We start from the raw sequence: 24122 nt of genomic DNA, 5'->3' as shown, positions 1-24122 counted from the left end.
GGGACATATTTCCCTGTAATATAATGAATGCATTTAAATTATTTAAAAATTAAAAGGGCCATATTTACATTATATTTTTTAAATGTGCCGCGGGCCAATCAATCAGTTTAGACACCCCTGCACTACGTAGTGGGTTAACTAAGAAATGCAAAAAAATTAAAAAATTAAAAGGGCCATATTACATTATATTTTTCAAATCGGCCGCGGGCCAATAAAAAGCGGGCCGCGGGCCGTAGTTTGGACACCCCTGCCCTATAATAACCTACTGTTAACAAAACGTTGAACATAACTCATGAGCTTTTAATCAATCTCCTAAACGGTGCGTGAAGAAATCACTGTGAAAGACTTAGTCAGAATAAAATCAATTCTCATGCCAAGTGAAAAAGACTAACTGTTACTGGGTGTTTCAGCCCCTTTGTCTGGTGTGGAAGACAATGTGGCAATGAGAATATGGATCAATGAGCAGGAAGAAAACAAAAATGATTTGACTATTAGTCGACTACAGGCAAGACTTGACCAATCAGTTGCAACATTTTAAATGTGTGTGTGTGTGTGTTTGTGTGTGTGTCTGTCTGTCTGTCTGTCTGTCTGTCCGTGTGTTGGTTCAGAGGCCGGTGGCGATGCAGTGTCTGAGGCAGATGCAGGAGCCTAGCTTTGCGTGCCTACGGTACGTGTTGTCATGTGACAGCCAATCACAGCTCTTCCTGTCCCCGCTGCAGGGACACAGCGCTGTCTTCTGGAGCCACGGCCAGGACCACAGGTTTGTCAAGTCAAAGTCAAAAAAAACTTTATTGTCAATTCTGATACACGCAAGACTTACACAAAAATCCAAATTGCGTCTATCTCTGACCCACGGTGCAATAGGATAAACAATAGGTACAGTAAATACATTCTAAATACTAAATAGTGCAAGGGTACAAAATCAAACTGTATGTATACAATAGAATAGAAAGTAAAAAGTAAGTAAATTAAATTGAAATGTACAATGTGCTGAACAATATTTACAACATGAGAAATATGCAGTCAACTGGATGTACATTTTAAGGCCTTTTGATGTGCATGCCAAGTATGAATGAATAGATTTAGAGTTCTAGTATGATTGAATAATAGATCAAGATGTTCTAGATTAAGAGTTCTAGTTCTTGCTTTACTCTCTTTAATCTGCTAATGAATGGCTGTAATGCATGAAAAACATCTTTACCCGTTTAGTCACACATTCCGTGGATATATATATTTCTCTTCACAAACGTCCTACCGTGACTTCTTTGCATTTTAAGGTGCACTATGCAGTTTCAATAGGACGGGAATTTGTTAATATATTTTCAGATCCTGCAGTTGGTTCACAAAACCTATATAATTAATTCATAATTCAAATCATAAATCAAAACTAAACTATTTTGAGGCCCCCGGAACTGGACATAAGAGTGTGTCTGTCAACATGCTGTATACTACAACAAAAACAACACAAGTGAAACAGTCACTTTTCAGGAAGCTTTCAAACTTCAAACCTTGAATGCACTTAAAGCTGGGGTTGAGAGTTTTCCCAACGCTCTACCTGCTCATTCATGCACGTTCATGTGAATTCAGTTAAGGTGCGGCCCATAGATAGTATATAGCCTAACACGGTATACTATCTATGGTGCGGCCACACCAAACGTCCACCTAATCCCGTGCTTCATCATTTTGTGTCAAAAATGGTTCAACGCGCCCAACGCACCTACGCGCCTAAGCAGCTAGTCTTCCCCCCGATATATTTATTCCCCTAATCAACCATGGCTGCGATCAGACCCGACCCGACACAACAGCGATCATGTCCGCACAAAAACAACAACAACACGGCCAACAATTGTGCCAAAAGACAAATAAACAGCAACTGAACGGAACAAATAGCCTTAAAACAGCATTGCAGATTCACGCCGCTCGGAAATGAACACAAACAGCAAGGCAGCACCATACCAAACACATTTACAGCAGCATTGTGTGCAGGGCAGTACAAAATAAGGACAAGTAGCCTACATTACCCTACCTGGCTGGCTGTGACGGGACCGTGGCTGGCGTAGATAAACACCGGTGCTTCGCTGTAGGCCTACTTGTCATGAAAGTTCCCCGGACTTAGCCGTTATTTTTGGGTTCATTATATGGAGGTGGTGGCCGCACACAACCGGGTGAGTTAACTAATGCTATCCGACCGGTGCTAACTTGGTTTATCGGCTAAAGCACAGCCGCACATATTCACTGAATTAACCAGGAAGGCCATTCTCCTGGCTCACTTTCCCCACGTCTTCTAACCCCGAGCGGCTTCATACAGCACCAGCCGCCCGCAAATACATTTCCTCCTCTGTGTTTCTCAGCCTCTGTGTACACACTGTCCTCCCACCGTGTTAGTTGTTGGTATCCGGGGAATGGTAAATTGAGGGTTAGTTGGTGAAGACATTGCTATTTGCTGTCCGCCGTAGTAGTGCCAAACAGTAGTGTCAGACTGCTAGGGTCGTGAACGCTCACGCAACTGACGCATCAACGTCGTTGCCAAGGTGAACGGACAGTCCCACAGCCAATAAGAACGGAGAATCTGAGCCCCGCTTTGATTGGTCAAAATGGCTCTGAATGGCTATTATGACAGTTTTGCCAAATATTACAGTGAAAACCCTAGCTGCAACTCCACAGTGGCAAAGCCCCGGGGTTTGATGAGATCCGTCCAGAAATGCTGAAAGCAATGGGTGTGGAGGGGCTGTCTTGTATGACACGCCTCTTCAACATTGCGTGGAAGTTGGGTACAGTGCCGAAGGAGTGGCAGACCGGGGTGGTGGTTCCTATTTTCAAAAAGGGGGACCAGAGAGTGTGTGCCAACTACCGGGGTATCACACTTCTCAGCCTCCCCGGCAAAGTCTACTCCAAGGTGCTGGAAAGGAGGGTTCGGCCGATAGTCGAACCTCAGATTGAAGAGGAACAATGCGGATTCCGTCCTGGCCGTGGAACAACGGACCAGCTCTTCACTCTCACAAGGATCCTAGAGGGAGCTTGGGAGTTTGCTCATCCAGTCTACATGTGTTTTGTAGATCTGGAGAAGGCGTATGACCGGGTTCCCCGGGAGATACTGTGGGGGGTGCTGCGGGAGTATGGAGTGAGGGGGTCCCTTCTCAGGGCCATCCAATCTCTGTACGCTCAAAGCGAGAGCTGTGTACGGGTTCTCGGTAGTAAGTCGGACCCGTTTCCGGTGGGGGTTGGCCTCCGCCAGGGCTGCGCTTTATCACCAATCCTGTTTGTGATATTCATGGACAGGATATCAAGGCGTAGTCGTGGTGGGGAGGGGTTGCAGTTTGGTGGGCTGATGATCTCATCTCTGCTGTTTGCGGATGATGTGGTTCTGATGGCATCATCGGCCTGTGACCTTCAGCTCTCATTGGATCGGTTCGCAGCCGAGTGTGAAGCGGTTGGGATGAGGATCAGCACCTCTAAATCTGAGGCCATGGTGCTCAGCAGGAAACCGATGGATTGTCTACTACAGGTAGGGAATGAGTCCTTACCACAAGTGAAGGAGTTCAAGTACCTCAGGGTCTTGTTTGCGAGTGAGGGAACAATGGAACATGAGATTGGCCGGAGAATCGGAGCAGCAGGGGCGGTTTTGCATACGCTTTACCGCACTGTTGTGACGAAAAGAGAGCTTAGTCGTAAGGCAAAGCTTTCGATCTACCGGTCGATCTTTGTTCCTACCCTCACCTATGGTCATGAAGGCTGGGTAATGACCGAAAAAACGAGATCGCGGGTACAAGCGGCCAAAAGGGGCTTTCTCAGGAGGGTGGCTGGCGTCTCCCTTAGAGATAGGGTGAGAAGCTCAGTCATTCGTGAGGAACTCGGGGCATAGCCGCTACTCCTTTGCGTTGAAAGGAGCCAGTTGAGGTGGTTCGGGCAGCTGGTAAGGATGCCCCCAGGGCGCCTCCCTAGGGAGGTGTTCCAGGAGCGTCCAGCTGGAAGGAGGCCTCGGGGAAGACCCAGGACTAGGTGGAGAGATTATAACTCCACACTGGCCTGGGAACGCCTCGGGATCCTCCAGTCAGAGCTGGTTGATGTGGCCCGGGAAAGAGAAGTTTGGGGTTCCCTGCTCAAGCTGCTGCCCACGCGACCCGATTTCGGATAAGCGGTTGAAGATGATGATGATGATGAACCCTAGCTTTAATGGAAGTCCCTTTGGATAAATACGTCAGCTAAATGAAATGTTTGAGCTGACTTTACCTTAGCAACATCAGTGGTATATGTGTATTAGCATAATGCAGACATGCAGTGTACATCTCACAGCGCACACTTGGATAACTCTCGGTTGTCCATCGACTTCGCTGATCGCGTTGACTTTTAACCTTTTTGTAAAATTTTAAATAAAGAAAAACACACTTTTCTCACTTAATTGTTCCCTATCCAATTACATACACACACACACACACACACACACACACACACTACTGGCAGAGAGGGTCCAATGTATTACCTCTATTGTTTTCTGTATGTGGCAGCAGGATTCCAGGTTAATCTCCATACAATGGAAGCAGCTTTCACTCCGTCATACAGGTTGTCTTTACGACTGCTGCTGACTCAAGTTCCTGCTATTAACTCCATCAGTGTGTGGATAGCCCCCTTTCCCCTCACTCTCCCACTGCCCTTTACTACACCTCAGGACCTGGGAACAGGTCATGGGAACAAGGGGCTAAGCACCATGAACAATGTCCCCACTGATGCAGATCAACTACAAAAGACTTCCAGGCACTCTTAAACTGGTGACCACACGTCTTACCAAATGGGGGCGTTCAGGCCCTGTTTGAAAAACTCGCAGTCAACTGAAAGAAGGGGAAGAAAAAGAGATAAACCTGTGTGTGTGTGTGTGTGTGTGTGTGTGTGTGTGTGTGTGTGTGTGTGTGTGTGTGTGTGTGTGTGTGTGTGTGTGTGTGTGTGTGTGTGTGTGTGTGTGTGTGTGTGTGTGTGTGTGTGTGTGTGTGTGTGTGTGTGTGTGTGTGTGTTTTTTTAGGAGCTACAGTGTGGTGAATGTGGAGAAGGGCCAGGTGGAGGTGAAGAGCATGTCTTGTCCAGGCAGCAGGATCAGCTGTCAGATGAAGATGGGTAACACTCTGTGGATGGCCACCGAGGTACACACCATATCCAATGCAGATCAATGATTTCCATTTACATAGCACAGTACTTGTTCAGTGTATAGTTAGTGTAGGATGACCTGGCCTTTATATTCAGTTGTTCTGTGAGCAAATTAAAAAATGCATGTACACACGTAGGCTTTCTAACACACAGTGGGTGCCCTGTGATACCCCCTTACTCCTTTTGAGAGATAGATTTTCTGGACCACTACGACCAATCAGAGCAATGAAGAAGGTGACGTATTAAGCCCAATTCGTTTAGCAAACAGCGGGGTTAACTGGTAAATTAAACTTTTGGCGTGGTCGGTCGGCATAAAAGAACATTCCTCTTTCTTGCTAATGAAAGATTTGAGTGCCGTCTTCCAAATCTTTAAGTGACAAGGCCGTCTTAAACTCATCCGCATCCATCTCTGTTGTTTACTATCACGGCTTTAACGGCGCATGCACGTCACTGTCGTCATCCGGTTACGTCCGCCCCAGAACACCAAACATAGGGCTCTCGCCCGTCCATATCAGATAGAACGATTTGATTGGCAAATTTGAATTTTCCAACATAGTTAATGAGCTCCTATGGATGGTGTCCAGAGCAACAGGCTGAGCAAATTTAAATTAGCCAGTGGCAGGTCTGGATTTCCAGGCTAGTCTTGACCAGTTTAAACAACAAAAAAAAAATCCAAGTCTTCTTTGTCTGAGAACCAAATAACAACAAGTAAAACTACAGTTGATCTAATCCGAACATGTAATGGCAACACGAATTGTTAGCATGGATTCATGAATTCAAAATATCTAACCCCCAACCCCTCTGTTCTTTGTTAAAATGTAACAAACAAGTACAGCATTTGAATGAAGTATTTTTTTGCACTTACTCCAGCTCCATTCTTAACACACAGACTTGAGATGGTTATTGATGTGAACTAGTCTCTTTGCTTTGTGTTCTGACAGGAGCAGGAAGTGTTCATCTACAGCCTGAAGGACATGTGTCCACTCAGTCAACCCCAGAGACAGTTCTCCTGTCCAGCCATCGTCACCTGCCTGTTCCCTGTGCCAGCAGGAGAACAGGTCAGCCACAGTACACACACACACACACACACACACACACACACACACACACACACACACACACACACACTAGTGATGGGAATTTCGTCTCTTTTTAGTGAGCTCATCAACAAGAGCCGGCTCTTTCGGCTCCCAAACGGCTCTCCATATAACAACCTGTACTTTTTATAATTCAGCCAAATGTAGCCCCATTTTGACTTACGATTCGTATGTGTAGGCCTATACCACAAAAATTATGCAATACATCCTTTTTACTGAAGTATTCAAATAAATAAATTGCGTAGCTGATTGTTTTCATTGCATTTAAAGACCTTTTTAACTGTCTTAAACTACCAATTAAATGCACTTACTAGCTTGTAGACCTCTACGATACACATAGAAACACCTATAAAATTAAGGCAAACTTTATATTAAAAAAAATAAACGTCTCTCAGTTAGGAGCCGGCTCCATTCGTTCACTTAAAAGAGCCGGCTCTTTGAACCGGCTCGTTCGCGACCGACCCATCACTAACACACACACACGCACGCGTTGACCCACAGTAAGGGCGTACTCACACTAGGCAAGTTTGTCTGTTCCGTGCTCCAGTACGATTGCCCCCCTCCCGACTCCCCCGCTGGCCCGTGGTCACACTGCTCCCAAAGGCCGTGGCCCGGGCACGATTGCCCCTTCATACATACGTCATCACGTCGTAATACGATACATACGTCATCACCAAGCGTCCTCGCTGCCAGTTAGTAGAACAACAATGGAGAACAACAACACAGAGAACAATACTGCTGCCTCTCTCGCGCTTTTTTGGCCACACATGGAACGTCTCAACTGCTCTGCTGCTGCAGCGCTGCTTCTAAGGACGTCATCCAGCTCACGTTGCGTATTCATGCGTGTGCGCGTGTCATCTCATTAGCATCTGTTCCGTGCTTGAATACGGATGGCGTGCTCACACTAGCCAAACGATGTAGACTTTAGGATGCAAATGAGCTTGGGCACTGAACAGATGGCCTAGTGTGAGTGCGCCGTCTTGCGACTGATGTGAGTGTATGAGGATACATCATTTTCTTACCCAGAAATCATCCCATACACTCAGTCGGCTCGTCTGCTCTAGAGTGAAAGTAGAGGACATTGACAGGTGTGCTGTGGACTAAATGTCCTAATTGTCCTAAAGCGTCTGAATGGCACTGCTGTTCTCTTTCTCTGACCCCTGACCCACTGTCCTGTTAACCCTCTGTAGACCTTAACCGCCAATCCCTGTAGGAACACTCCTAGAGCGGAGCCGGTGGAATCCAGGTGTTCAGAGGCTGGTGGGCGGGCCTGGGAACGAGGGCAGGTGGGGGTCACTACTCCAGCCTGCAGTATAGAGTGTCATTTATATTAGAGAGTCTTTCTCTGTGTAAATCTATGATCGTTTGATATAATGGAAGTCATTTCCATTTTGATGAGCCGACAGGTAATAAAAAACAGTTCATATCAAAAGATAATGGGATATATCTTCCAGACTGATATTGTGCAGGGGATTTTAAAGGCGAAACATTCACTTCAAGCACTACATGTATTTATTTAAATTTAAGTATTCAACTGGCAAAGTTTCATGATGATATCTATAAGTCAAAAAAATGTATCATATTGACCTGCAGCGTCTCGCCTTAACACTACGATGTAACGAGGAAGTGCCATGTCCGAACAGTACAGGTAATAGTCTCAAAAGAAAATAGATATAGACCTAAAGTGTGACAAGGCTTCTGAAACAACTCAAAAACCACAAAGAGTTTCGATTGTAAAGGGGTCATTCAGATTTTTTTTATTTATTTATTTATTTTGGGGGGGGGAATTAAATAATAGTTTTGATACTGAAATATACAGTATCTCACAAAAGTGAGTACACCCCTAACATTTCTTCACATTTTTCTTTATATCTTTCCATGCGACAACACTGAATAAATGATACTTTGATACAATGTCAAGTAGTCAGTGTACAGCTTGTATAACAGTGTAAATTTACTGTCCCCTCAAAATAACTCGACACACAGCCATTAATGTCTAAACTGCTGGCAACAAAAGTGAGTACACCCCTAAGAAAAAATGTCCAAATTGGGCCCAAAGTGTCAGTATTTTGTTTTGCCATCATTATTTTCTAGCACTGCCTTAACCCTCTTGGGCATGTAGTTCACTAGAGCTTCACAGGTTGCAACTGGAACCCTCTTCTACCCATTCATGACGACATCAAGGAGCTGGTGGATATTAGAGTCCTTGCGCTCCTCCATCTCCCGTTTTAGGATGCCCCAAAGATGCTCAATAGGGTTTAAGACTGGAGACATGCTTGGCCAGTCCATAACCTGTACCCTCAGCTTCTTTAGCAAGCCAGTGGTCATTCGGAGGGGTGTTTGGGGTCGTTATCATGTTGCAGTACTGCCCTGCGGCCCAGTTTATGAAGGGAGGGGATCATGCTCTGCTTCAGTATGTCACAGTACATGTTAGAATTCAATGAACTGTAGATCCCCAGTGCTGGCAGCACTCATGCAGCCCCAGACCATGACACTCCAACCACCATGCTTGACTCTAGGCAAGACACACTTGTCTTTGTACTCCTCACCTGGTTGCCGCTCCACACTCTTAACACCATCTGAACCAAATACATTTATTTTGGTCTCATCAGACCACAGGACATGGTTGCAGTAATCCATGTCCGTAGTCTGTTTGTCTTCAGCAAACTTTTTGTGGGGTTTCTTGTGCATCATCTTTAGAATAGGCTTCCTTCTGGTATGATGAGCCATGCAGACCATTATGATGCAGAGTGTGGCGTATGGTCTGAGCACTGACAGGTTGACCCCCCAACCCTTCAAGCCCTTCAGCAATGCTGGCAGCACTCATACGTCTATTTTCCAAAGCCAACCTCTGTGTACGACGCTGACCATGTGCACTCAACCTTCGTAAACTGGGCCGCAGGGTGGTATTGCAACATGATAACGACCCCAAACACACCTCCAAGACGACCAGTGGCTTGCTAAAAAAGCTGAGGGTAAAGGTTATGGCCTGGCCAAGCATGTCTCCAGACCTAAACCCTATTGAGCATCTTTGGGGCATCCTCAAACGGAAGGTGGAGGAGCGCAAGGTCTTTAATATCCACCAGCTCTGTGATGCTGTCATAAATGGGTGGAAGAGGGTTCCAGTTGCAACCTGTGAAGCTCTAGTGAACTCCATGCCCAAGAGGGTTAAGGCAGTGCTGGAAAATAATGGTGGCCACACAAAATATTTACACTTTGGGCCCAATTTGTAAATTTTTTCTAAGGGGTGTACTCACTTTTGTTGCCAGCAGTTTAGACATTAATGGCTGTGTGTCGAGTTATTTTGAGGGGACACTAAATTTACACTGTTATACAAGCTGTACACTGACTACTTTACATTGTATCAAAGTGTCATTTATTCAGTGTTGTCCCATGGAAAGATATAAAGAAAAATGTGAAGAAATGTGAGGGGTGTACTCACTTTTGTGAGATACTGTATATATAGTGAGATTATATAAATATATTCATGAATTTTTACATTTATTTTCTTATTATTACTATAGGAAATTATAATATATATTTGATATGAACATATAATATTGGGTCTTTAGTTGTAATATTAATGGGAAAGATCTTGTGTGTTTGTCTCTCAGACTCTAGGTCAGCCTTGGAACCTGTTAGGAGACACTTCAGTTGTCAGTTGTATAGATAAAGTCTCATCTCCTAAGACTCCAAAATGTTATGGTTCACTGTGTTCAGCTCTGAACCAAAACATCGGTACGCTTGGTGCCCGAGCCGGGGAGGTGGTAGAGATAGCGCGAGGTTAAAACACAGCTCTAAGCATGAGTTTGTCAGAATTGAAGTGCAAGTCACGAGAGTTGCAGTCCGGTTCTCCTTGGCCAAGTCTGTAATAAATATTGCTTCATAATTCATCCAAGTCTCCTGAAATATTCTTCCACCTGAGTTGACCTCCAACCTTAACAGAACTTCCATCACAGATATATAGATATTTTATGTAACATAATTTTTTGTAACATCATTATTTTATGTATGATATTTTCTGATTTTTCAGAAATAAATTTCAAATTAAATGTAAATGTGAATAAAGACCTCTCTCCCTTGCTTTGTGCAGAGCCTGGGCAGAGTGTTTGCGGGCATGTCTGACGGCCTGGTGCTAGTGTACAGCTTGGTGGAGGATCTTCCTCTGGAGGGGGAGACCTACCTGTGTTCACACACACTCAACAAGACAGTGTTTGGTCTGAAGGACTCTGACCCCAGACAGAGACCCTACCCGGTCAGGAGCATGGCTCTGGTCAGCAGCGGATCCCAGGTCAGCAGATTATCGCTCACTAATGTATTAACCAGAAAGCCATGTTGATAAGTCACCAATGCTTTGTTTTCCACTGAGCAGCACAGTTCGGTTTGGTACGGAGCGGTAACCCTACTTGGTAGGCTGGGTTTCTGCAGGACTGCGATAGCCGCAGCCATAGCTGTTGAACCATTGGACGTATTATAAGAACGGCGGGTGGCAGTTACAGTATGTATGTATTGTCAATACATAGTAACGGGACACTGTTTTGCTGCCAATACATTCAATCAAAAGCCACACATGCAATTTTCTCTCAACACAAAATGATTCACTCCAATGAGATTGGGGGATTACACAAATGACTATTCTGTTGACCAATCAACTGACTGCAGTGTGTAGCTCCACCTTCTTGGGACTCTCCACGGGACGGCTCGGTACCCCAAGGAAAGGTTGACAAAAATAGGTCCAGCATGGTTCGCTTATAACTTTTGACTGTGGGAACGCAACTACATGTGTACCAAAATCGAACTAAACTGTTCCGCTCAGTGGAAACAAGGCCTTAGTGTTTTTACATGATGAACATTGAAGTCAACCCTCCTCTCTCTCTCTGTTCGGTGTGTGTGTGTGTGTGTGTGTGTGTGTGTTCATCAGCTATGGTTCTCCAACGGTCCTGGAGTGCTGGTCATTGACTGTGTGAGTCTCCAGGCGGTGCGCAGGCTGGAGGCCTACGGTCCACAGTCCTCCGTGGTGTCCCTGACCAGCAGCTTCAGTGTGTGGGGAGAGGAGGCGGTGTGGACCCTGGACGACCGCACCAACACCCTGCTGCTGTACCACGCTGCCTCCTACCAGCTCTGTGCACAGTACTGGTGAGAGGGATAGAGAGCATCTCAAATAGCACTTGTGCCTATGATAACATTGGCCTAAGACAGGCATGAGCTATACATCTAATGAAATGAACACACAATGAACTACCAGAGAAAGAGTCATGTCCTGTTGAAGAGGACCATCTATAGGCTGACCTGGCCTTCAAAGTACAGGATAGTTTGACATATTCCAGATACATCAGTATTGGCATCCAGTGTGTTTGTGAGCTGATTAGTAAATATGTAAGTACAGAAAAAAACAAAGACATGCTTAGTGATTAATGGTGCACTTACACTAAGCAAACAGTACCATGCCTAAACACCATTGACGGCTTTAGCACAAGTCGAAAACTTGCAACATTACACCTCTTGCGACTGATGGTCGGCTAGCTAATGCTAATGCTAACACACCCAGAGAATAGAGAGGCCAATCATAGCCCCAGTTGAAACATAAACTGATAGTCTTGTTTTCTGAACATCCGGTCATGTTTTTTTTTCAGCTGTGGAGACAGCCATCCTCTTCGTGACGTCTTCACAGTGCAGCGTCCTGCTGGCGTTACCACGGCCACCAGCAGCACTGAGCCCAGGAGCAGAGAGGGCAGAGACAAAGATCCTGAGTGTATGAAGGGAGAGGTCACTCTGATCTACAGTGAAGAGGCTGGAACACAGATCATCCAACACCAAGACTCACTGACTGACTACTGCTCCATGGAGCCTCCAGGTAGGACCCTGTAATCCACTTCAACTAACTCATGTCCATTATTTATATTTATACTCTTAATCAACAGTGAGTTACTGAAAGGTGTCTTTTTATTATGACATTTTTATTTCAAATATTCGTTTACTATTATTTTCCCATGGAAATATAATTTGCGATATTTCTTTATAGGATATTGAAGTTATTTTCTATTTTTCATATGGCCATATTTCAAATAATGCATTTGACTTGAAAGAAATGCAAGTTATTTATTTTCTACTGTTTAAGATAAATTGATTTTTTACTTCAAAACTGAAATGTGACATTTTCATTTCATGCCATGCTCGGATTTCAGTTGGAAATATTCCATAAATAACCATAAATAGTTCATCTGTGCACACCATTTCCTTCATTTTTTTTAAATCACAAAGATGAGATATGTACTATTTCATTCAATCAGATATCCCAGCTTTAATAGTTGAGTATATTTACAGTACAAACCTTAGCAGTTAACTATGAATGCAAAAAAATAAATATAATCATTAATTAATCATTATCGAGGTGAAATGTTCAATTAAAGGTGATGTAAGCGATTTATTTATGTTAATATAAGTGTTACATCACTCTTTATTCATACAGTGATCACTTACATAGTGTGCACGTTTCATAAAGGCGATCTCTCAGTCACTCGTTCTGCATGTAATCTGCAAATAAACTTTTCGGGGATCCCAAAACTGATATCCAATCACAAGAAAGAACGCTACAAACCGGCACCCGTCTCACTGCCGGTGCACGCGCAGAGCGACAGATGGGTGAATGTTTACAATCATATGAAAAAGTTTGGGAACCCCTCTCAGCCGGCATTATAATTGACTCTGCTTTCACAAAAAAAATATAAAAGTGGTATGTCTTTAATTTACCAGGAACAGCTAAGTACTGGGATGTTTTCCAAACAAAGATTTTTTGAAAAGCAGTATTTGGTTGTATGAAATGAAATAAAATGTGAAAAACTGGCTGTGCAAAAATATGGGTACCCTTGTGGTTTTGTTGATTTTTAATGCCTGTAGCAGCATGTAAAACTGATGAATTTAAACACAAAGTTGGTTGGATTATGTTGTTAAGCCTTGAACCTCATAGAATTGTCTGTTTAATCATGAGAAAATGTATTTTAGGTGCCTAAATGCAAGTTGCACTTCTCTTTGACTCTCTGCTGAAGTGAGACAGAATGGGATCATCAAAACTGCTCCCAAAAGATCTTAAAAACAAAGATTATTCATTGTCATGGTTTAGGGGAAGGCTACAAGAAGCTTTCCCAAAGGTTTCAATTGTCAATTTCTACTGTAAGGAACGTTGTCAGGGAATGGAAGGACACAGGCACAGTTGCAGTTAAACCCAGGTCTAGCAGACCAAGAAAAGTACAAGAGCGGCATATGCAGCGGATTGTGAGAATGGTTGCACACAACCCAAAGATCACCTCCAAAGACCTGCAAGAACATCTGGCTGCAGATTGTGTATCTGTACATGGTTCAACAAATCAGTGCAATTTGCACCAAAACATCTGTATGGCCGGGTGATGAGAAGGAAGCCCTTTCTGCGCCCACGCCACAGATACAGTTGCATGGAGTATGCAAAAGCTCATTTAGACAAGCCAGATTCATATTGGAAGAAAATGCTTTGGACTGATGAGACAAAAATTAAGTTATTTGGTCTTTATAAAAAGCAGATGTTTTGGTGCAAATTGCGCTGAATTGTTGAACGATGTACAGATACACAATCTGCAGCCAGATGTTCTTGCAGGTCTTTGGAGGTGATCTGTGGGTTGTGTGCAACCATTCTCACAATCCTCCACCTATGCCGCTCCTGTTTTTTTCTTGGACTGCCATGCCTGGGTTTAACTGCCACTGTGCCTGTGTCCTTCCATTTCCTGACAACGTTCCCTACAGTCGAAATTGACAATTGAAACCTTTGGGAAAGCTTCTTGTAGCCTTCCCCTAAACCATGACAATGAACAATCTTTGTTTTTCAGATCTTTTGGGAGCTGTTTTGATGATCCCATTCTGTCTCACTTCAGCAGAGAGTCAAAGAGAAGTGCTACTTGCATTTAGGCACCTAAAATACATTTTCTCATGATTAAACAGACATTTCTATGAGGTTCAAGGCTTAACAACATAATCCAACCAACTTTGTGTTTAAAGTCATCAGTTTTACATGCTGTTACAGGCATTAAAATCAACAAAACCACAAGGGTACCCACATTTTTGCACAGCCAGTTTTTCACATTTTATTTCATTTCATACAACCAAATACTGCTTTTCAAAAAATCTTTGTTTGGAAAACATCCCAGTACTTAGCTGTTCCTGGTAAATTAAAGACATACCACTTTTATATTTTTTTTGTGAAAGCAGAGTCAATTATAATGCCGGCTGAGAGGGGTTCCCAAACTTTTTCATATGACTGTATGTGCCTACAATGGCGGAGCAGGTAAAAATCCTTCCCAATGTCTGTTTTGATGGTTTTTATCATGTTTTATCACACTTACTTATCTGAGATGATGCTAGATAACTTGCTGTTTGAAGACCGCAGTGCATTAATGTGGTGACGTAGGGACGAGGGAGGGGACTGCTAACGACAGTCAGTGACAGGAAGTTAGCTAAACTGACCATTCTGCTTACTGAACCTTTAACCATGATGTTGATTTGATATGAAATCCCCCAGCCCTCCCTCCAAGGACTGACTGTCCCAGCAGCACAGGCCTGGGATCAGTTGCACTCTGCAGCAGTGAGCTACCAACGGGACCGGAGCAGGAGCAGGACCAGGACCAGGACCAGCAGACAGCCATAAACCCCCAGTCTGATCTGGACTCTGAAGAAACCCTCAACCACACACCACCTCAGCTACAAGCCTTCACTGTGATGACAGTCAATGGGACACTGTGGATCCCCAGGTAAAAATTATACACACGAAACGATCACAACATACACTCACACAGACACACACACACACACACACACACACACAGAGTGGAGTAAAAAATAAAAAATACAACACATTCTGGACATTCTGCTGATCTCAGGTCAGATTCCAGTGTTACAGAGCTATTACTATACATATCCATCTATAGTAATAGCAAAATAAAATAAGAAATATATTTACATATATTTAATTAAGTTTCAGTTTACAAACCTCTCATGTTACACAAGTAAACAGTGGACTCTACATGCAGGTTATGTGAAATACATGCCTAACATGGAAAGCTACACAGTTAGTGAAACTATATTCACATGTTAACATATTGACCAAAGCCAGGTTGTTGTGTTGTTGTGTTCCAGGCGTGGAGGTGACGTGATGGTCATTGAGATGCAGTCCCATGCAGAGCAGCTGAAGGGCCGGGTCATCGCTGTACTCAGGCCTCCTGGACATTCCTCTTTAGGGTGAGATCATTTGGTGATTTTTTTGTTACTTTGTCTGAAATTTTTTTTTTTTCTATTTGCATCCATATACTAGCCTGGAAATCCAGACCCACATCTAGAACGATATAGGGTCTGGTCCATGATCGATAGAATTGGATAGCACTACGACCAATCAGAGCAACGAACAGCTGGGTTAACTGGTAAATTTGCCGTGGTCGGTCGGCAAAACAGAACATTCTTCTTTCTTGCTAATGAAAGATTTGAGTGGCCAAAGCCGCTTCAAACTCAAACAATGTCGTCATCCGGTTACGTCCGCCCCAGAGCCCCATACATACGGCTCTGGCCCGCCCATATCAGAAAGAACGATTTGATTGGTGAGTCAGAATTTTCCGACATAATTTTTTTTTAAGATATTTTTTTTGGGCATTTTTATGCTTTATTGATAGTGTAGAGACAGAGGTGAAATGGGGCAGAGAGGGGAGTGACATGCAGAGAACGACCGCGGGCTGGAATTGAACCCGGGTCTGCTGCTGGGCCGGGCCCGGGGTGGGACGCCCTACCAACTGAGCTAAGGGCGCCCCAAGAATTTTCCGACATAATTAATGAGCTCCAATGGATCGTGTCCAGACCAACACGCTGAGCAAACTTACATTGGCCAGCGGCAGGTCTAGATCCAGTCTATCTATACACCATGTAAGATGAACTTTATCCATATAAGATGAACTTTATCCATATACCATGTAAGATTAACTTTTGCTTGTCGTCAAGATTTATTTTGAGAAACCATAATGTGAGTGATGGAAGTAGCCTAGTCTTTTTTTTTACAGTATATAACATTTACTTCCAAGACTCTGTAACAGAACACACTCACACTGCTTTTCTGCATGGAATGGGATCACAATCAGAACGCTCCAAACAAAAACTACATGTCCTCATGTTAGCTGTGGTGAAGCCCAGAGCCCTGCTTAAAGGAAACAGGTGTTCTCCCCAGTGAGCCACAGTGCAGTGTAACATACACATGTGTTAAAGGTAGAGTCTGAGATTCTGGAGAATGTTTGTTGACATAATCACTTTTTGTCAGATCAGTGAATATCTCCTCACGATGTGATTGAGTGCGCTGAAGACAAGCTGGTGTTAATACGGAGGCCTAGGCTCTGTAAACTGGCATGTTAACAAAAGGGGACTCACCGTAGCATGTAAACATGCCGGTTTACAGAGCCTAGGCTGTATACAGACAGGAAGCACATTGTGAGTGGTCAACTGGGAGTTTTGAGTGGGTCTAAGGGTAAATGGTGTCATATGGAATGTAAAGCCCACCGAGGCATATGTCTATTTGTGATGTTTGGCTATATAAATAAAACTTGATTTGATTAGAGAAATTCACTGATTTGACAAAAAGGGATTTAGTCGACAAACATTTTCCAGCACTGCTTACCCCACCTTTAACTCAATTGTGAGCAGTGAAATAAGCTCACACGTCAGCAGCTGAAGTGTCCGTTTGAGGTTTTTTTGGGAAACCCAAAATGTAAGCGGGCTCCTCTCAGAATGGGTACCATGCTGAACTGGCCAGTGGAGATTGCTCAGGTGATCTGGTTATTGGTTTTAACACCTGTGTATTATCTTTATGATCTAAGTGTTAGTTTTCATCTGCTTTAATACGATGTATTTCAGAACCCTTGAGAATAAAATAAATCTTTTTTTCTATTTCTGTTATGTATTCATCTTTGAAGAGCTTTGATTTGCTGTGTATAGTCTTCAAAAGGCTTTTTCTTCTTCATTGAATTGGTCCAGGGATAAGTTCTTCAGAACATCAAAGGGTGAGTTCTAAACTGGGCTTTTCTCCCACCTGCATGGAGACAGTTTTCAGCTGAGCTTGAAATCAATCAGCGGTGAGGAAGGAGAAGCTGAAGGGGCTGTATGTGTGTATTCATTTACTGATGCAGCCTCACTGAAGCCTATAGCCAGATCGCTCATCGTGTACTTACGCTGCTTCACTCACTCTGTAATTATTCCTGTAAAGCAGCCAACAGCTGGTTGCTCAGCAGAACAGCACAGTCTGTCTATGTGAGCTTCCACAAAGAGGGCCCGGGCCTTTTAGCCAAACAGGGCCAATAAAAGGCCCACCCAAACATGGCTCCTTTAATAAGCAGTTATTACAACAGTGCACCTGTAACAGAGGAGACATGTTAGGGAGGTCAGGGCTGGGGTTAAGGCCTGTAGGGGCTTCATCTATATATGAAGACAGTTTCACTCCCATTACATACGTATTAAACCTGTGTGTGTGTGTGTGTGTGTGTGTGTGTGTGTGTGTGTGTGTGTGTGTGTGTGTGTGTGTGTGTGTGTGTGTGTGTGTGTGTGTGTGTGTGTGTGTGTGTGTGTGTGTGTGTGTGTGTGTGTGTGTGTGTGTGTGTGTGTGTGTGTGTGTGTGTGTGTGTGTGTGTGACCTGACAGAGCACGGCCTTGTAAGAGCCTGAAGTGTAACAACAACCCAAAATTTAATTTAGAAAATATGAAACTGGTTGATAATGTAACAGAAATGCTGAGCCCAAAAAGTAATCGCTTTTTGCCCCATATGTCACAACTTGTGATATTTGGGGTCACTTATTACATTATGGAGCGAAAAAAATCTTTGTGTAGTTTAGTATCAAAGTTTGTGTATGGGGGGGCTCATGGGGTAGTGGTGAGAGCCATCCCCTAGAGGCTCAGTCCTCATCGCAGCAACCCGGGTTCACATGCATTTTGTCTGCATCTCCTCACCTCTTTGCCCCATTACAGCTGTAAGTCATAAACACCCAAAGATTATCTTTAAAAAAAAGATTAAGTTTGTGTATGAACACTTTGAGCCTTGAATGGCATTAGAACTATTGAAAGAACAAAGCCCTTTTATCCTTAAAGGCCTACTTCACCGGTTGGAATATGAAGGTGTATTGTGACATCACAGAAAGAGAAATGTAGGGTTAGACAGTGAGACCATAAAACACTCTTTCTGCCTTTTCTCAGGCTAGGATTATCCGATTTAATTTTTTTTGCACATTTATACTTCATAGGATCTCCGAGTTCAATACACCTTCATATTCCAACCGGTGAAGTAGGCCTTTAATGATTGACTCTAAAATGTAATACAATTATGACTATTTCACTATTAGGAGAAAGATATTTTGCTCGCTCCAAGATGAAATAACTGAGACATAATGTTCTAAGTTGATGCATTATTGCAGGTGTTTGTGTGTGTTGAAATAAAAAGAAACAATTACAATAAATATATTGTGAAAAAAAAGGTTGATGCATTATGGGTCGTTGATACATTCGGCCGCTTTTCCACCGCATGGTATCAGCTCGACTCGACTCGACTCAACTCGCATTTTTGGCTTTTCCACCGCAATTTCATGGTACCTGGTACCACGTAGCGGCTGCTTTTTTGGTATCGCCTCGCTCTAGGTTCCAAGCGAGCTGAGCCGATGCTAAAAGGTGACGTCGGCAGACGGCCGGCCACTGATTGGCCAGAGACTATTGTCTGGCCAATCAGTGGCCAGAGACTACCAGCTTCATTCTGTTGTTTATTCTTCCCAACTCTCCGGGACTTTTGAGTGTATTTACGCCGCGTGCAGCCTTCTCTGGCTCTCTTTCATTTGATTTGCATCACAGATCTGAATTTATTTTCCATATATTCGCTAAGCTCACCCAGTGTTGGTTGTTGGGGAAGTTACTTATCATACGAGAGGAGACATGTAGGGCAGCTAGCAGCTAGGCTAAATAGTAGCCAGCTGGGACAGACATGATAGCGAGCGATTACATTACAAGCCTCGGACTGAACTGATTACCTCAATAAAATATTCAGGCTGAGACACGGCTTGCATTTGAAAACACGTATCCTGAAACAAGCACTAAACAGTCAACTTTATCATGCCCGTGTTTACGTGCATGATGTACGTGACACATCCCTACAGCTGACTCTGCCACACAGTCACACATCGGGACAACAACCATCCCTTTTAATGGCCCGTAGCAATATTCTTCTACTTCTTTTAGCAAACAGATACAAGGGGGGTATTTCTTAAACATTTTTCATCCATGTTTTTGGCGGTTGGTTCAGTTAATAGTGCAACAACTGCTCGCAATTTCTGCTCTGCTACTTTGCTCCGGAGTAGGCTTTCAGCCCCTTACGACGACCCCGCCCACGTTCAGGAGGTACTATTTGCGGTGGAAAACGACCCGTGCTGCTACCAAACCAAGTTGAGTCGAGTCGAGTTGAGTCGAGTCGAGCTACATTTGCGGTGGAAAAGCGCCATTACAGGCCTCACCTGGTGTAGTCCTCACCAGGCTGTAAATCACCCCACACACACACACACACACACACACACACACACACACACACACACACACACACACACACACACACACACACACACACACACACACACACACACACACACACACAGGCACACATCAGGGGAGGATAATCACACACCTCAGAGAGATCAAACCACAATGGAACAAGGTAATTCAGGGTTGTTGTGTGTGAAACATGGCTGCCAGATTTTAGGGTCACCACCAGCCATTTATTTGCGTTTCCACTGTCAACAGTTTGGTAAGGTACCATAATAAGACCTATTTTTGTCACCCTTTCGTTGGGTTGCCAAAGCTACACAGCTACAAAGTGCAGTCCATTGATTGGTCGACTGAATCCTCATTTCTGTGTGAGAGATAAACCGCCTTGTGTAGTCACCTTGGCAGGAGACGAGTGTTGTGTATGAGGAACATGTCTGCGTGCAGCTCTATGTCTATTGTGTGGCGTTTTCCCTCTTCATTAAATTGATCAGTGCCAGGCTACACTGTTTCCTGCTGCTACGATGCCACCATAGTTATGTAACTGCCGCGGCCAGAGCTGTTCAAGTAAGAGTACTATCTGCAGTGGAAACGCAAGCCAGATCTATGGTGACCGTGCCGTGCCTGACCGAACTGAACCGTGCTGCTCAGTGTCATCTCTGCATAAACAGTACGCTCAGTGTCCTTGTGGCTTTTCCAAGGATCCACATCCCTAGAAATAACTTCCACTAGCTTCTAGGAAAAGCTAATTACAGTGCACAGCGATAGGCCCAACCAACTGTAGCTCTCCCCTCCCTCACTGCAGCGGCCCTCTTTTTTTCCTTTTTTTAACAGATCAATCACCTTTCTTGTGTGTGTGTGTGTGTGTGTGTGTGTGTGTGTGTGTGTGTGTGTGTGTGTGTGTGTGTGTGTGTGTGTGTGTGTGTGTGTGTGTGTGTGTGTGTGTGTGTGTGTGTGTGTGTGTGTGTGTGTGTGTGTGTGTGTGTGTGTGTGTGTGTGTGTGTGTGTGTGTGTGTGTGTGTGTGTGTGTTTTCTTTTCTCCCAGGGTCCTGGAGGAGGCAGCCCTGGTGGCGAAGGACACGGTTGTGTGTGGTTTCCAGAGGGAGAAGACTGAGTGGAGCCTGTGTGTGTGGAGGGGCTGGGGCTGCAGAGAGCTGGAGCTCTTCTACCGCTCCTATGAGGAGCTGGGCCGTATGGAGACCGGCATGAGGAAGAGAAGGTAGCTGTGTGTTGTACTGCCCTGCCTCACCGCTCTGTACGGAGAGGAGACACACTGCCACACACTGCCCCAGTGTTCACCACAGGACCAGGGCTAACGTAGCAGTGGGGGGGGGGGGGGAGTACCCAAGCACTGCAGCCCCCGATCATCACACACACACACACACTACATACCCTGACATGTTGGGTAAACACGTGAAGAGCCCCCCAAACGCTGAGTCATTGATAAAAAGGTGGCCTGAAACTAAAACTCAGATGCTTTTTTAAGTAGTTGACTTTTTCTGTTGGTTTTAATGTGGGATGGACATGCAGTGCTACAGGCCTGTTCTGATTGGCCCCTGCTACAGGCCTGTTCTGATTGGCCCCTGCTGCACTGTGACTAAGGATTCACTTCAAGAGGTTTTTTGTCTTGACTCCAGCTGCTGCAAAAGCAATAGTTTATTCTCTTTGTGGATCAAGTGAATGATTCCAATCTCTGTGGTGAGACAGGCAGAGTCATTCCAAAGGGACCAGTAGTATGGACTTGTCTTTAAATGAACTGTACACAGCTGTGTTCTGCAGACAGACAGACAGACAGACAGACAGACAGACAGGTTGGAGAATGGATGGCAGTGACACGATACGTTCACACAGTGTTCTTCTATTCCTCTTTTCTTTCTGGCAGTTTTTTTTTCTTTTACATATAAATGACCCCTTTGATTTGAAATGAAACTCACTTCTGTCTTATTTCTTGCTCAACTGTGTTCCACTAGCATCTACATGTCAGTTGTCAGTGTTACTGGTTCACATTGCCCTCACAAAGGGGACATGATGCAAACAGACAGTGGATGGAGCATGTGCACATTTGTCATAACGGGGTTCACTGGTAAGGTTATTTTTTAAAGATGAATTAGTCCGTCAGGCCAAATAATGATTCTTTTTTTAAATTAGTGGTTATCAAATGGGACAAAGACTCCAGTAAATAGTTATGTTTATTAACACAGTATTAAACAGTACCTTTCACCTTCTAACCAGACAGCTACTAATGTAGAAGACAGCAGCGGCTCATTCATTTAGCTGAACTGTGTTGGACATACAGTAGCTTCCTGACAATGACAAAGCTGTGATGAATCAGATGAGTTCTGACAGAGTAGCTTGGTACCCCAGTATGTTTAAAATACTGTCACAGTTAATATCATTTATTCAGCTTCCATGAAGCTTTGACAAGATGTCAATAGATAATCCTTTTTTTCTATGTTAAAATAACAACACATTCAAATCTTCACTGTACACATGTAGATACCAGTCCAAGTTATTCTATTGACAGAATTCACCAACACCATTTACATGTAGATCAGCTTTTCAGAAACACTGATGAAACCCAATGAGTTCTAGATGCTAGTGGAGCAGATGCTACGGCCACTTTATTAGGTACACCTGTTCAATGGCTTATAAAAACAAATGGCTAATCTTCCAATCACATGGCAGCATCCAATGCATTTAGTTAATGCATTATTCAAGGTTGGTCGTGTTTTGCATTCAGAGATGGTATTCTGCATACCCTGGTTGTAACGAGTGGTTATTTGAGTTACTGGTGCCTTTCTATCATCTTGAACCAGTATGCCCATCCTCCTCTGACCTCTGACTTCAACAAGGCATTTTCGTCCACACAACTGCCGCTCACTGGATATTTTTTCTTTTTCGGACCATTCTCTGTAAACCCTAGAGATGGTTGTGTGTGAAAATCCCAGTAGATCAGCAGTTTCTGAAATACTCAGACCAGCCCTCCTGGCACCCTTAACATTGCCATGTTCAAAGTCACTTAAAACCCCTTTCTTCCCCATTCTGTTGCTTGGTTTTAACTTCAATAAGTTGTCCTGTCCAGGTCTACATGCCTAAATGCATTGAGTTGCTGACATGCGATTGGCTGATTAGTTATATGTGTTAACAAGAAAATGAACCGCTGTACCTAATAAAATGGCCGGTGAGTGTAATATATGAGCAGTCACTTCCACTTCCTCACAGAGCCATGGGCAAGAGAAGACCAAAGGATGGAGACAGAATGGAGCTAAATAAATGAAATGTTTTCAAACCACAGAGCATTACTCCCACATGCTTCTACATATTTGCATCATTTTATCTTTTCTACCCAAATAGTTTTGTTGACTTGAGTTTGGCACACTTGCTACATTCCTACAGTTGGCCAGTGAAGAACTCTGTGTTCTTTCCATAAAGCTTGGAGTAATGCAGAAGTTATTTATTTATAAGAATCTATGATGAAAGTTTACTTCCATAGAAGCTGTACTGTACACTTCCAATGTGCTACCCAATAAAGTTCTTATTGAATTCTTCCATGTTTCATTTGTGAAAATGTGTCTGCCTTAACCATGAGACGGATGGAAACTTTTCAATGTGCTGCCTCCGCTGATGAAGTGGTGATAACAGATGGGGGGGGGGGGGCAGCAGACAGACTGCAGGAGAAGGAACTAATAACAAGGCTGCTGTTTGGAAAGAGGCTGCTCCCTGCTCTGACACTTGGCAAAGCTTTCTGCTAGATGGAGGGAAACCCCCTTTATTCAGCCTGTTCCAGACACAACGTCACACGTTAGAAAAGTTACATATCAGTAGCCTCATAGCATAGTTGCCTAAACCATGTGTACTCTACTCTAATTGTAATCTACATCTACTCTATTCTATAACTACTTTTCCCTACACTATACCCCTTAAAATATGACTTAGGCAATTATGCTATTAGGCTAACAAAAAGTAGATGTAGATGTAGAGTAGAGTAGATATGATTTAGGCAATTATGCTATGAGGCTAACGATATTTGTTTCACAGCAGAAATTTGATCTGTAAGGTAAAAGCACCTTACTGTAGAATGGCCTAGAGGAAAGGGGGCCGACTATTAACCATGAGGTCGCTGGTTCAGACAGGCCCAGGGTGTTATTTGGAAAACTAGCGGTGGCGGCTATTACGTCTACGTTGCCCACCATCTCTACCATTGTGTCCTTGAGCAAAACACTTAACCCCAAACTGCTCCGGGGACGCAGCCCCGCTGCGGGCGGCAGAGCCTGCGCGATGATCCCCTTCTGTGTAACTGCATGTGTATGAGCCAAAATGTCA

The 24122-nt window shown here is 43.9% G+C and overlaps 1 protein-coding gene across 2 annotated transcripts in view; it reads left to right on the top strand.

The window, feature by feature from the left end:
- The window catches only part of lrrk1 (leucine-rich repeat kinase 1), a 97138-nt gene extending 73791 nt beyond the window's left edge, over window positions 1-23347 (top strand). The window contains exons 31-39 of one of the 2 annotated variants that reach the window (XM_080029176.1): window positions 609-760; window positions 5015-5132; window positions 6078-6194; window positions 10327-10524; window positions 11155-11369; window positions 11867-12087; window positions 14779-15007; window positions 15393-15494; window positions 20845-23347. In XM_080029176.1, coding sequence (XP_079885302.1) covers window positions 609-760; window positions 5015-5132; window positions 6078-6194; window positions 10327-10524; window positions 11155-11369; window positions 11867-12087; window positions 14779-15007; window positions 15393-15494; window positions 20845-21022 — 1530 coding nt within the window. In that variant the 3' untranslated portion in view covers window positions 21023-23347. Of the gene's footprint in view, window positions 1-608; window positions 761-5014; window positions 5133-6077; window positions 6195-7826; window positions 7882-10326; window positions 10525-11154; window positions 11370-11866; window positions 12088-14778; window positions 15008-15392; window positions 15495-20844 lie in introns of those variants that run through there. The other variant, XM_080029177.1, reaches the window with a different exon arrangement.
- Window positions 23348-24122: the final 775 nt, after the last annotated feature.

The sequence above is a fragment of the Ammodytes marinus genome (assembly GCF_949987685.1).
Source record: "Ammodytes marinus genome assembly, chromosome: 1".
Classification (NCBI taxonomy): Eukaryota; Metazoa; Chordata; class Actinopteri; order Uranoscopiformes; family Ammodytidae; genus Ammodytes; species Ammodytes marinus.
This window is presented reverse-complemented; position numbering and strand designations above follow the sequence as displayed.